This window comes from Somniosus microcephalus, chromosome 22, assembly GCF_052327205.1.
Source record: "Somniosus microcephalus isolate GS21.2 chromosome 22, FLI_Smic_1.0, whole genome shotgun sequence".
In the NCBI taxonomy this organism is placed as follows: domain Eukaryota; kingdom Metazoa; phylum Chordata; class Chondrichthyes; order Squaliformes; family Somniosidae; genus Somniosus; species Somniosus microcephalus.
Genome location: NC_141008.1, coordinates 54901323 through 54916538, shown reverse-complemented (window position 1 = coordinate 54916538; position 15216 = coordinate 54901323). Strand labels below are relative to the sequence as shown.

The window sequence follows — 15216 nt, the reverse complement described above, 5'->3', positions numbered from 1 at the left end:
GTGCGCAAAGTTTAGCACCTGGCGCTAATTATCGCCTCCAACAGCAAACTTGGCTTTTATCGCCCCTGGAGTTGAGTGGAGCGCTAAATCAGGCACTTCAGACCTGTCTTAAGGCGCAAAGGCCGAGGAGCGAGGCGCTACCTCAGAGCGCTGGCGAAGCAAGGAAGGGCAAATCAAAATAAACCTGCAAAGTGCTGCTCAGTACCCAAAACTCCTTCACACAGCAGTGAATCTCTCCAGAAGTCTCTCTCTCTGAATGCGTGGTGCAAAAATGTCACCAACAAAAAAAGGCAGGAAGCGGTCACCTTTAAATAGCGCTCCCCCAGTCCCTTTCTGACAGCATAACGCTCCCCTCAACCTGTCGTTGCTAGCGGCAGGCAGTAAGGCAGGGGGCGCCACTCAATATCCGGTCCGGGGTGTTGCGCACTCGACTGACGCCACAATCTGCCGGCACAGGAGATCGTGGCGGAAGTGTTTAGCGCCGCCGCAAAATGTCTAGTTAATTTCGCGAGCGGCGCAAACATCGCCGCGACCGGACACTAGTTGCTTTGCGCCCCATTAGCACCCTCTGAAGTTGCTAACAGGAGGTGCAAACAACTGAATTTTTCCCCCATAGTTTACCCCCTCCCCACACCCTACAAACCCTGATATCTTAGGTATTTAAAAAAAATTGAGAACCCTGGAAATTAAGCAGTAAGATTTAATTGAAACATTTAACTAGGAGACTCATTTCATAGAATTGTGTTGAAGATTTGAAGTGTGATATCACACTGCATAATTTCTGGGCTATTGCAACTGAATTGAACGTCTTTTTGATGGACTGAAGTTATACCACAGACCTTCGTTGCCAAGTACAAAATTAGTGAATTAACTAACGGGCATTTTAAATCTTTAAGGATGTTGGACATCCCCAAAGAACAGCCGGAAAGGCTCTTACTGTTTGCGTGAGCTTTGCCAGCAAGGATTTCAATTCCTTTTTAAAAATGAGTCGCTTATTTACTTGCGTTAAGTGGTTGAGTTGATGACCCCGAAAGCTCCGCCTCGCGCATTAGGACAACGCTGGGCTGCTCACCGCCTCGGAATGTCGGTCAAGTGCCGAACTTGTTCAACCCTGAACCTGAACCCTGGACCACTTCAGGGTTGAGTGAAAGTCGGGTTTATTGCACGAGCGTGCTGCCCACCCACCAGAAGTCCTGTTACACTTCTCATCTCATGGACAGTGCGGCAAAGAGTCATAACGGCACAGAGGGAGGCCACTCGGCCCATCCAGTCCGTGCCAGCTCTCTGTAGAGCAATCCAGTCAGTCCCATTCCCCCGCTCTATCCCCGTAGCCCTGCAAGTTTATTTCCCTCAAGTGCCTATCCAGTCTCTCCTTGAAAACATTGAGTGTCTCCGCTTCCACCACTTCCGTCAGCAGCGAGTTCCAGGTCCTCACCACTCGCTGCGTAAAAAAGTTTTCCCTCACATCCCCCCTGTATCTCTTGCCCAAAACCTTAAATCTGTGTCCCCTAGTCCTTGTACCATCAACTAGTGGGAACAGCCTTTCCCCGTCTAGCCTATCCAAACCCGTCATAATCTTGTACACCTCTATCAAATCACCCCTCAACCTCCTTTGCTGTAATGAAAATAAATCCAGCTTCTCCAACCTGTCCTTGTAGCTAAGATCCCCCATCCCCGGAACCATTCTGGTAAATCTCCTCTGCACCCTCTCAAGGGCCTTCACATCCTTCCTAAAGTGTGGTGACCAGAACTGAACGCAATACTCCAGTTGTGGCCTAACCAGCGCTTTATAAAGGTTCAGCATAACTTCTCTACTTTTGTACTCAATACCTCTATTTATGAAGCCCAAGATCCCATATGCTTTGCTAACCACTCTCTCAATATGTCCTGCCACCTTCAGGGACCTATGCACATTAACTCCCAGGTCCCTCTGTCCCTGCACACTCTTTAAAACTGTGCCATTAAGTGTATATTGCCTCTTCCTGTTCCTTCTGCCAAAATGCATCACCTCACACTTCTCCATATTAAATTCCATTTGCCACTTGTCTGCCCACTCTGCTAGCCTTTCTATGTGCTGTTGCAGTCGATTGGTATCATTCTCACTGTTTGCCACACCCCCAAGTTTGGTGTCATCGGCAAATTTAGAAATTCTACTCTATTCCAATATCGTCATTTATATACATCAAAAAAAGCAGTGGCCCAGCACTGACCCTTGGGGAACACCACTGTCTACCATCCTCCAGTCTGAAAAACAGTCATTTACCACAACTCACTGTTTTCTGTCCTTAAGCCGATTCCTTATCCAAGCTGCCATTGACCCACCTATTCCATGAACCTCAATTTTGTTAACCAGCCTTCTATGTGGTACTTTGTCAAACGCCTTCCAAAAATCCATGTAGACAACATCCATTGCATTCCCTTCATCAATCCTCCCTGTTACTTCATCAAAAAATTCAATTAGATTAGTCAAACACGATCTGCCTTTTACAAATCCGTGTTAGGTCTCCTTAATTAGCTTATACCTCTCCAATTTTTTTCTTGATTATTGTTTCTAAAACTTTACCCACCACTGATGTTAAACTGACCGGCCTGTAGTTACTGGGATTGTCCTTACACCCTTTCTTGAACAATGGTGTCACATTTGCCACTTTCCAATCCTCAGGCACCTCCCCCGCATCTAGGGAAGATTGGAAAATTATGGCAAGCCCTTCCGCTATCTCCTCCCCCAATTCCCTTAGCAACCTGAGATGCAAGCCATCTGGACCAGGCGACTTGTCCACTCTAAGCATATCCAGCCTTTCTAGTACATCCTGTCTATCAATTTTCACCCCTTCCATTGCTTCTACCTTTTCCATTTCTACTGATATTTTGTCAGCATCCACCTCCTTAGTAAACACCGATACAAAGTACTCATTGAGTATTCTAGCCTTGCCCTGCGCCTCTAAGCATATATCACCTTCTTTGTCTCTAATAGGCCCCACCCAGCCTCTTACTATCCACTTACTGTTTACATGCCGGTAGAAAATTTTTGGATTCCCTTTTATGTTAACCGCCATTCTACTCTCATATTCTCTCTTTGCCAATCTTATTTTCATCTTCACTTCCCCTCTCAACTTATTGTATTTGGTCTGGTTCTCCCTTGAAGAATTCACCTGACATGCATCATACACCCTCTTTTTTTGTTTCATCATCTTCTCCAGCGCCCTCATCATCCAAGAAGCCCTTACTTTGGTTCCCTTACCCTTCCCTCTTGTTGGAATGTACCTACCTGTACTTGGAACATCTCCTCCTTAAAAGATCACCCATTGTTCCGTTACAGTTTTTCCTATCAGTCTTTGGTTCCATTTTACCCTCGCTAGATCCTTTCGCATCCCACTGAAGTTAGCCCTATTCCAGTTTGGAAGTTCCATTCTAGATTGTTCCTTGCTCCTCCCCATTGCTAATCTAAATCTTATGATACGATTATCACTCGTACCCAAGTGTTCTCCCACAGACATTTGGTCGACCTGGCCCACCTCATTCCCCAGCATCAGATCCAACAGTGCCTCCTTCCTGGTTGGGCCAAGAATATATTGGTCAAGGAAATTCTCCTGAACACGTTTCAGAAATTCCTCCCCCTCCTTTCCCTTTACCCTAGCATTATCCCAATCGATATTTGAGTAATTAAAGTCCCCCAATATCACCACTCTATAGCTCTTGCATATCTCTGCGATTTCCCTGCAGATTTGCTCCTCTACCTCCCTCTCACTATTTGGAGGCCTATAGAATACCCCCAATAGCGTGATCATACCCTTTTTGCTCCTCAACTCTAACCAAATGGATTCTGTCCTTGTCCCCTCAAGAACATCCACCCTTTCCAACACTACAATGTCTTCCTTTTGGTGAGGCCACACCTGGAGTAGTGTGTACAGTTCTGGTCTCCTTACCTAAGGAAGGATATACTTGTACAACGAAGGTTCACTAGATTGATCCCTGGGATGACAAGGCTGTGCGATGAGGAGAGATTGAGTAGACTAGGCCTATACTCTCTGGAGTTTAGAAGAATGAGAGTGATCTCATTGGAACGTATAAAATTCTTAGAGGGATTGACAGAGTAGATGCTGAGAGGCTGCTTCCCCTGGCTGGAGAGTCTAGAACTAGGGGTCATAGTCTCAGGATAAGGGGTCGGCCATTTAGGATCAAGATGAGGAGGAATTTCTTCACTCAGAGGGTTGTGAATCTTTGGAATTCTCTACCCCAGAGAGCTGTGGATGCTGTTGAATCTGTGCCCACCACCCTATCAGGCAGTGCATTCCAAATCCTAACCACTCGTTGCGTAAAAAAGTTTTTCCTCCTGTCGCCTCTGGTTGTTTTGCCAAACACCTTAAATCTGTGTCCTCTGATTATCGACCCTTCAGCCATTGGAAACAGTTTCTCTTTATTTACTCTATCGAAACCCTTCACGATTTAAAACACCTCGATCAAATCTCCTCTTAGCCTTCTCTGCACCGAGTTGTGCTTTACCTGACCTGGGAGTGCTGTGAGCAGAAAGGAATGATGAATCAAAGTAACTCCCAGCCACCAGCGCCAAGAGCGTGTTGGCCTAAAATTGGACCTCTACCTTTTTCGCAACAGCCTCTGCACAGAAACAAGCCAGAGTCTAGACAGGACTTCAACCTTCTATAAAAACAACTTCTGCTGCTACAGAGATATTTCCTAGAACATTGCCATCACCTGTAACTCAGTTATTGTACAAAGAGGTTTATAAGTTTAAAAGGAGGGGGGCAAGTTTACAAAGCTGTTAGGCCCCAGCTGGTGTATTGTGTCCAATTCTGGGCACCTCACTTTAGGGAGGACGTGAGGGCTTTGGAGAGGGTGCAGAAGAGATTTACTAGAATGGTTCCAGGGATGAGGGATTACAGCTACGTGGATAGGCTGGGGTTGTTCTCCTTGGAGCAGAGACGGCTAAGAGGAGATTTGATAGAGGTGTTCAAAATCATGAAGGGTTTAGACAGAGTAGATAGAGAGAAACTGTTTCCAATGGCTGAAGGGTTGATGACCAGAGGGCACAGATTTAAGGCGATTGGCAAAAGAACCAGAGGCGACTGGGAGAAAAACTTTTTTATGCAACGAGTGCTTAGGATTAGGAATGCACTGCCTGCTAGGGTGCTGGATACAGATTCAATAGTCGCCTTCAAAATGGAATTGGATAAATACTTGAAGGAGAAAAAATTGCAGGGATATGGGGAAAGAGCGGGGGGAGGGGGATGATGTAAAAAGACTACTGAGCACTTGGTTTGAGTATAAAACAAGGCTTTAATCAATTGTTTCACAACCATGAGTTCTAGTTACATCACTAGTTCCTGGGTTACAGAAACATCCTGAGCAAGCTGGGCCCACACCCGAGTATTTATACACCTTGGACGGCGCCACCAGCTGGCCGCCCAGTGTTACTTCACGAGTCATGATAAGATTCATGACGGGACTGACTGGATTGCTCTTCAAAAGAGCCGGCGTGGACTCGATGGGCCGAATGGCCTCCTTCTGTGCTGTACTATTCTATGATTCCATGAAAGCAGATGGGATCCCAGTTTTTATAAGTGGAGCATAGAGTACAAAAGCAAAGAGGTAATGCTAAACCTATCCAAATCATTAGTTGGGACGCTGTTACAATATTGTGCTCGGGTTTTGGGCACCTGACTTCAGGAAGCATGTCAAGGTCACGGAGAAGGTGTAGAAAATATTCACTAAGGTGATGTCAGGGATGAGGGACGTTAGTTGCGAGGAGAAACTGGGCTCTTTTCAGTGGGACTGAGAAGGTTAAGAGACGGTCCAATAGACGTTTTCAAAATAATGAGGGATTTTACCAGGTAAATTGAGAAAAAAATGCTGGACATTGAGTTAGTAAATAGGGGCCATAATTTAAAATGATCACCAAAAGAATGGAGATTTTTTTAAAACCCAGCAGGCTGTTGGGACATGGAATGCCCTACCAGAATAAATGGTGGAAGCAGCATTGATAAGAACTATTAATAGACAACCAGAAATAAGCTTGAAAAAGAAAAATTCCAAAAGGGCAGGAGAATGGGATTCAGTCGGTAACTTTTTCCAGAGAGCCAGCACAGTCCCGATGGGCTGAATGGCCTCATCCTGTGCTGCAAAATCCTACGATTCTACATTCAGGGTTAAGCATCGCTTCCCGAGCCGGTGTGGCTGCTGTGTGCATTCAACTGGAGAAAGGCCCCGACTTGCGCCCCATCACAATCGTTCCAGATCTTTCCGCACTCTCAGATTTAAAAGTTAAGAAGCGCTGGTCTTTTGTTATAGTGACCTCTAGCTGGTTCAAGGGTTAAACCCAGATGTGAAATTGGAACCAACTGTAGGACTTGGGCCTAAAGGACTTTGATGTGCGCAGTCCTTTAATGACTTAGTTGGCCATAACCTGCTATCTTGCTCAAGAAGCCACATTTTCTGGGAGCCCAGGCAGCAAAGTGAGGGCAGAGTTGGTTTGGAGGTAGGGAGCGGAGAAATCACAACCGAGCTGGATCCTGACCTCACCTGAAGTCCAAACGCACAGACTCCAGCAGAGGGTGCTGGACAGTAATCAAGAGGAAGCCTCTCCATCACAAAGACCGCCTACTTCCACCTCCGTAACATCGCCTGACACTACCCCGCCTCAGTTCATCTACTGTTGAAAGTCTCATCCACGCTTTTGTTATCTCCAGACTCAACTATTCCAACGCTCTCCAGGCCGGCCTCCCATCCCCCACCCTCTGTAAACTCAAGCTCATTCAAAGCTCTGCTGCCCGTGTCCTAACTCGCACCAAGTCCCGTTCACCCATCACTCCCTGTGCTGAACTACATTGGCTCCCGGTCCACCCAACACCTCGATTTTAAAAATCATCCCCTTCCCTATCTCTATAACCTCCTTCAGCCCTACAATCCTCCAAGGGCTCTGCGTTCCTCCATTCTGGCCTCTTGCCCATCCCCGACTTCCTTCACCCCATCATCGGCGGCCGTGCCTTCAGCCGCCCGGGCCCCAAGCTCTGAATTGCCCTCCCTAAACCTCTCCGCCTCTCTCTCCTCCTTTACCACTCTCCTTAAAACCTACCTCTTCGACCAAGCGTTTGGTCACCGGTCCTAGTGTCTCCTTCTTTGGCTCGGTGTCAATTTTTGTCCAATTATGCTCCTGTGAAGCGCCTTGGGACGTTTTACTGCGTTAAAAGCGCTATATAAATGCAAGTTGTTGTTGTTGTGGCTGCCCATTTTCCTCTCTCTGGGCCGAGAGCACGGAGGTAAATCGTGGCACCCTTACCAAGGCCCTGAGACCAGCTCAGTCAGCACAGAGCAGGGATCAAACTTGCACTGTTTCTGGGATGAATGGGTCAGGTACTGACTGGATAACCTGAGCTGAACCACCTGGTTGGGGTTGGGGGAGATGGGGAAAGGCAGAATACTGATTTCGAAGGCCAAGAGCCTTAACTGGTTTGGTGACAGTACCGGTTTGCAGCAGTACTCTCATCACAGGAGTGTGAGTGCCCACACGAATATCACCAAGTGCATAGAATCATAGAAATTTACGGCACAGAAGGAGGCCATTCGGCCCATCGTGTCTGTGCCGGCCGAGAAAGAGCTCTCCAGCCTAATCCCACTTTCTAGCCCTTTGTCCGTAGCCTTGTAGGTTACGGCACTTCAAGTGCATATCCAAGTACTTTTTAAATGTGATGAGGGTTTCTGCCTCTACCACCCTTTCAGGCAGTGAGTTCCAGATCCCCGCCACCCTCTGGGTGAAAAAAGTTCTCCTCAACTCCCCTCTAATCCTTCCACCAATTACTTTAAATCTATAGCCCCTGGTTATTGACCTCCCTGCTAAGGGAAATGGGTCCTTCCTATCCACTCTCTCTCGGCCTCTCATCATTTTATACACCTCAATTACATCTCTCCCTCTCAGAGGTAAATGAATTTCTACCCCACTCATAGTCAACCAACTACAACACAACTCGAAGGGCTTGTGCTGATAAATACTCTCAACACAAAGCCAGCCCAAAAATAAAGGAATGTTTCTACCTGTCGGCGCTGACGAAAACAATCTCAAACTTCTGTCCCATCTCTTTGATTTTTCGATACGTCTCCACGAGAACGCGGGTGAGACTTCTGCAAGGAGGGCACTGTAGTAAAAGGAGAGAATTAATGCAGCGCACAGCTGGCTTCTGTTACTCTCGCCCTCAGCACTGACACTGGACACACTTTTTCACAACATGGAGCTCATTAAAAACGTCCCCCCCCCGGCCCCCCCTCCCCAGAACACTATTAATACACGTCACTTATCCTCGTATTCTTGTGTTTGAATGTAACTTTCCACATCTGGCACAGGCACTACCTTGTCTTGGGGTATTGTACTCTTAGATTTACAATAATTACCCCCCATAGGGGGACCAGCCCTGTGGTGATTTCCCATGGGTTTTAGATACTGCTGGAATGCGTCGAAAATCTAATTAAACCTCCCCCCCACCCTCCCAACCCCGTAACTTTCTTTCCAAAGGCTTTGACTCTGTCATACATTTTTTAAGGGGGCAATGAAAATGGCCTCGCCCCCTCCCTATCTCTGTAACCTCCTCCAGCCCTTGAACCATAGAAACATAGAAAAATAGGAGCAGGAGTAGGCCATTTGGCCCTTCGAGCCTGCTCCGTCATTCAATATGATCATGGCTGATCCTCTTATCTCAATACCATATTCCCGCTCTCTCCCCATACCCCTTGATGCCTTTTGTGTCTAGAAATCTATCGATCTCCTTCTTAAATATATTCAGTGACTTGGCCTCCACAGCCTTCTGTGGTAGAGAATTCCACAGGTTCACCACCCTCTGAGTGAAGAAATTTCTCCTCATCTCAGTCCTAAATGTCCTACCCCGTATCCTGAGACTGTGACCCCTCGTTCTAGACTCCCCAGCCAGGGGAAACATCCTCCCTGCACCCAGTCTGTCTAGCCCTGTCAGAATTTTATACGTTTCAATGAGATCTCCTCTCATTCTTCTAAACTCTAGTGAATACAGGCCTAGTCGACCCAATCTTTCCTCATACGACAGTCCTGCCATGCCAGGAATCAGTCTGGTGAATCTTCGCTGCACTCCCTCTATGGCAAGTATATAATTTCTTAGGTAAGGAGACCAAAACTGCACAGAGTACTCCAGGTGTGATCTCACCAAGGCCCTGTTTAACTGTATTAAGACATCCTTGCTCCTGTACTCAAATCCTCTTGCAATGAAGGCCAACATACCATTTGCCTTCCTAACTGCTCGCTGCACCTGCATGTTTGCTTTCAGTGACTGGTGTACAAGGACACCCAGGTCCCTTTGTACATCAACATTTCCCAATCTATCACCATTTAAATAATACTCTGACTTTCTGTTTTTCCTACCGAAGTGGATAACTTCACATTTATCCACGTTATACTGCATCTGCCATGTATTTTTCCACTCACTCAACTTGTCTAAATCGCCTCCGAGATCTCCGCTCTCCTCTAATTCTGACCCCTTGAGCATCCCCGATTATCATCGCTCCACCATTGGTGGCCGTGCCTTCAGCTGCCTGGGCCCTAAGCTCTGGAATTCCCTCCCTAAACCTCTCCACCTCTCTTTCCTCCTTTAAGATGCTCCTTAAAATCTACCTCTTTGACCGAGCTTTCGCTCACCTGTCCTAATATCTCTACGTGGCTCGGTGTCAAATGTTGTTTGATAATCACTCCTGTGAAGAGCCTTGGGACATTTTACTACGTTAAAGGCGCTGGATCAATACAAGTTGTTGTTATATTCCTAAGGAAATTGGGTTAATTCTGTACATCTTGTCATGGGTAACCATGGTCTCCTAGAGTTTGCTTAATTGGCCTGAGTTTTGGGGATTCCGGAGTTAGCGGTACAGGTTGACTATCCCTTATTCGAAAACCTTGGGACCAGCTGTGTTTCGGTTTTCGGAAATTTTCGGATTTCAGAAGGTATTATTTCAGACTGGGAAACTCCTAGCATTCTTTTCACAGGCAGGCTCTGGAAAGCGTCTCTGCAGCTTAGCAACAGCTTCAGAGACGCTTCCAAGCCACGGGCCGAGTGTTTACAAGCTGTTGCTGAGCAACAGTGTTTGTTGTCAGATATGGAGATGAAAACCTTCGTATCTGACAACATTAGCGCTGGTCTATCCGGAAGTTTGATAGAACGGCAGCATATCGGACGGGCCGCTGTATTGTTGGGTTCACTCTCCCGGTACCTCCTTCACACTGCCCGGCTCGGCCTGCAATCTCCTACCCAGGAGGGAACTCTGTGACCCTCTGCCCTGCTCACAGGGAAAGGCAGAGCTCCCTCAGTCACACTTAACATCGAGAGCGAAGGCCGGCGTGTCGACAATCTGCAGGAATTCCTGTTCTGGGCCCCGGAGGACCACTCCTGTCATGTTTTGCGCCACTCGGGTCATGTCGTGCGCACGACTTACGCTGAACGAAAAAACTTTCGGTTTTCAGAGGTTTTCGGAAGTTCGGATAAAGGATAGTCTACCTGTATTAGGGGAAGGTGGACGGTGCATGTTGCTGCACCAGCTAATTGATAGGATGAGTACGATGGGCCCCAATGGACTTTTCTCACTTTTCCTTTCAGGATGTCCATATTACTGACACATATTTCTGTTGCTCATGTGCGAGAGCAACCTAATCCACTGTTGTGGACACCACAGCCCAGCATTATCCGATCCCAGCGCCATCTTGGGTCCAAGCACATGCGGCTTCAGCAGAGGTCGCTGTGAAATGATCAGGAGTGGGCACCCTGGTCGATTTTCCCTTTCTCATCACCGCCCCTGCTGAGATCACTCATTAGGAGGCCCGAGATCAAACCCGAGACCTTCCCAGTTTGCATGGCTCAAAGACAATGATTACCTGAACCATTGATGAAGGCTTCAAAGATCTGACTGGCTTGCCTTCTGTACCCAAGTTACCATTCTCTGATGGGAGGGGCGAGCAGGTGACCTACTCCCAGGCATCTGCTATTGTTGCGTTCAATACTCAAGGTCAAAAATAGCTTTGTATGAAGGAGGCCCATTTGATTGTATCCTTCCGGAACACAAATCCTTCCTTCTTCCCATCACAACTGTTAACATCCAAGCAGACAAGACCAAGGTTTAGCAGCCCATCTAAAGGACGGCACCCTCTCAGTACCGCACCAGAGTGTCAGCCTAGGCTCCAATCCGCCATCTTCTAACACAGTAGTGAGAGTACTACTGCTAAGCTAAGCAACATACAGATAAGCTGCTGGTGGCTGAATCCAGAGAGGGAGCTAAATTGTTTGCATTCAGTGTCTTAGCTCGACCGTGTGTCTCGCCAACGCCTAGCATCTTACTGCTCCATGTTGCAGCCTGTTGGTGCAACGAGGACACTTCTTCAATGGACCTCCTTCCCTTCAATTAATGTTATTGAGGTCCTGGGAATGTTATTGAGGAAGAGAGTGTTTGAAGACCAGGACCTCAAACCCGGCACTAAGCTCATGGTCTACAGAGCAGCAGTGATACCCGCCCTCCTGTATGCCTCAGAGACATGGACCATGTACAGCAGGCACCTCAAAGCACTGGAGAGGTACCACCAACGCTGCCTCCGCAAGATCCTGCAAATCCATTGGCAGGATAGGCGCACCAACGTCAGTGTTCTCGCTCAGGCCAACATCCCCAGCATCGAAGCTTTGACCATGCTCGATCAGCTCCGATGGACGGGTCACATCGTCTGCATGCCCAATACGAGACTCCCAAAACAAGCGCTCTACTCGGAGCTCCGGCACGGCATGAGAGCCCCAGGTGGGCAGAGGAAACGCTTCAAGGACACCCTCAAAGCCTCCTTGAAAAAGTGTAACATCCCCACCGACACTTGGGAATCCCTGGCGCAAGACTGCACAAAGTGGAGGAGAAGCATCCGGGAAGGTGCCAAATACCTCGAGTCTTTTCGCCGGGAGCAAGCGGAAGCCAAGCGCAAACAACGGAAGGAGCGCACATCAACCCAAGCACCCCACCCACCCGCCCCTTCAACCACCGTCTGCCCCACCTGTGATAGAGATTGTAGGTCCCGCATTGGACTCATCAGTCACTTGAGAACTCATTTTTAATGTGGAAGCAAGTCAGCCTCGGTTCCGAGGGGCTGCCTAAGAAGAATGTTACTGGAGCTGTCCGACTAACTCGGTTGGTAAATGCACTCTATAGTGTGGTAATTTTCCCAGAAAAGTTCAATACTTAAATTTACGCTGACCTCAACCAAGGTTCTACAATTGGCCTCGGTCACCCAGGGTTTAGGTAAGATCATCCAAGGCTTCTGCTGCTGGTCCCCTTCAAGGGACCCTTACTGGAAGGCTGCTGTATCTTGGAAGGATCGGATTGAATGGGCCAAAGGGGATCCTAAATGTACCTTCTGATCCTCGCCATCGAATGCAACATTGGCAGAAGCCTGGGAGGGGGTCAGTGCTGACCTGTCCATCAGAGAATGACACTTGGTGCAGCGGGCAGGGAAAGGCTAGAAAGGCAGTCAGATCATTTTTTTTTTGTTTAAACGTGAGGGTAGAATCCGGGGTTGGAGTGAAGCTCGCCATGGTCAACAACTAGTAACAGTCACGATCGACACTCGATCACGCAGAATGACCACCTCCTCTTCTTTCGGACGGCGGTAGCAGAGCAAATCAGATGTCAATTTCCAAGTCAGATATCCAGGCCAGAGCTTCTGGTGTAACAGTGTGGATATCTTGTAGGCTGCCTGTGAATTTCCTCTGAGGGCAGTGCTCACTGATGTGCTCCAGGGTCTGATTAGGAGCTCCACAGTCACACGATGGGGATGCTTTATTCTTCCATCTATGGAGAATGTGGCAGCATCTACCATGGCCGGTTCTGAGGCAGTTGATGGTTGTCCACTCTTTATGAGGAAGGTTTGATCCTTCAGGTTGTACTGTGGGGTCCTCAGTATGTCACAGTTCTTCCAAACATATTGATTAAAAAAGACTACTGAGCACTTGGTTTGAGTATAAAGCAAGGCTTTAATCAACTGTTTCACAACCATGAGATTCTAGTTACATCACTAGTTCCTGGTTACAGAAACATCCTGAGCAAACTGGGCCCACACCCGAGTATTTATACTCCTTGGACAGCGCCACCAGCTGGCCGCCCAGTGTTACTTCATGAGTCATAAGATTCATGACACATTTCACCACTTGTTCAAGGTAGCGGAGAGTTGCTGGTGCCTGGGGAACCGGATGCCAACGCATGTCAGCGCTTTCAGGAGAAAACTGAAGAGAGGGGTGAAAAGAATCTGTACGTATCATAGCAAGGCTGTTGCTCGGTCACCAGTTAAACAACAAAAAGCAAGACATGAGAGACTCGGGCCTTACCCAATGTGCAGAGAAGTAGACCCCAACATAACTGCCATCCAGACCACTGCTGTCCACCATTTGCCCACTGTTCTTAATGAGTGATCCTGCCATCACCTCACCGAAGGACTTGGGACCCCATGGAAACTCGGACCCTGTTCGAGGTAACAAATCGGTTAGTGTGGTTACAAAATGTACTGAAGACCGAGGTACCTCGTTGTGTACCCACGGCAGTCTGAAGCTGGGTGGGTTATAGTCCCTACCTAGAGGGTCGTCTCGGATGATCAGCTGCCCGTTCCTGCTAACGATCCTCCCCGAGCTGCCTTCTATGAATATTAGTGATGGAATATTGGTCACTTTATACTTGCTCCACAGCTTCACCTGAAATTGAAGGAGGAAAAAAAAAATCCAGTCAGCTGAATATTTAAGTCAGTAACTCCTCCTCGAAGTCCCTCCCTCTTTGAGAGGGGCCAGAAATGACTCCCTCGCAGAAGTCTTGCAATAGCACTCTGTAACTGGCTGCTGGGTGTGAAAGAATGGGCAAAGATGACTGCCCATTCATTTCATTTCCCTCCCCACTTCAATTCCCTGTCACGGGAACGGTAGCATAGTGGTTATGATATCGGACTAGGAACCCAGAGGCCTGGACTAGATCCGGAGACGCGAGTTCAAATCCCACTACGGCAGCTGGGGAATTTAAATTCAATTAATTAAATAAAAATCTAGTATCAGTAATGGTGACTATGAATCTATCGTATTGTAAAACCCATCTGGTTCACTAGTGTCCTTTAGGGAAGGGAATCTGCTGTCCTTACCCGGTCTGGCCTATATGTGACGCCAGATGTGGTTGACTCTTAACTGCCCTCTGAAATGGCAAGCCACTCAGTTTTCTAGAAGGCGGCTCACCACCACCACCTTCTCAAGGGCAACTAGGGATGGGCAATAAATGCTGGCCTTGCCAGCGACGCCCACATCCCATGAATGAATTAAAAAAAACACCATCAGTTCGGCACCTTGTAACTCTCCTCTGCTTCAAGCCCAAGGTGGTTACACCTACACACCAAATTCCCAGTCCTAGCCTAATCCTGTCAGCCGAGCTCCACAAGGCGAGTTTAATTTTTGTTAGAGTGGAGTTGGACAGATCAATGGGCAGCTCTTCTCCACAAGTGGGTTGTTGGGTGCCACGAGATTTGTGCCAATTCCCTGACACACAAAGCTCCCACCTCAGTTAGGTAGTTGGGCGGGGAAGGGCGCGAGACGTTAAGCAGGGACAGTGGCTTGTCTTTACAGGTAAAAGGAGAATTATAAAATAAAGAGATAACAAGTTACCTCAAGGAGACCTTGATTATTATTATTGACAAAGGTGAAGACTCGCCCAAGTGCGCTAGGGACTGCTTTAGACCCTCTGAAACCTTGGGTTGTCACAAACCCGTCATTCATTCCGCTTGACACCAAATGTACCAGTAAAGCAAGTGTGATAATAATAACTTCCGGGAAGTTATGTCATCACTTCCTGTGAACTGTGAACTATGAACTGTGTACATACCTCACTTCCTGTCAGACTGGTATAAATACTGGACTGTTCAGTATTGTAAGAGGCTTCTACCAGAGGCATGGTAAAGACCTCTCTTGTATATAGTGTGTTTATAAGTTACTTAAAGCTTACTTTAAAGTTACTTGATGGTAAGACTCCTTTTTCTTACATCAGCAAGTAAGAAGGTAACTGTGCATACATTCAAAAGTGTAGACAAACGAGGGCGAGTTAGAAGATCTGTTCTAATAGCTCGAGTAGAGAGAGTCAGGATGAGGCCTAGTATCAGGCTGTGCCCTGCTCTACTGAACAGGGAATTATATCAAGGAAGAG

At 47.5% G+C, this 15216-nt stretch overlaps 1 protein-coding gene across 5 annotated transcripts in view; it reads right to left on the bottom strand.

Moving 5' to 3' along the window:
* Positions 1 to 15216, bottom strand: part of nxn (nucleoredoxin) — a 286408-nt gene that overhangs the window by 75198 nt on the left and 195994 nt on the right. For all 5 annotated transcript variants that reach the window (XM_085964782.1, XM_085964781.1, XM_085964783.1 and 2 more), the window contains exons 2-4: positions 13616 to 13733; positions 13374 to 13507; positions 8047 to 8147 (exon numbers count right to left, since the gene is read on the bottom strand). In XM_085964782.1, coding sequence (XP_085820908.1) covers positions 8047 to 8147; positions 13374 to 13507; positions 13616 to 13733 — 353 coding nt within the window. The remainder of the gene's footprint in view (positions 1 to 8046; positions 8148 to 13373; positions 13508 to 13615; positions 13734 to 15216) is intronic.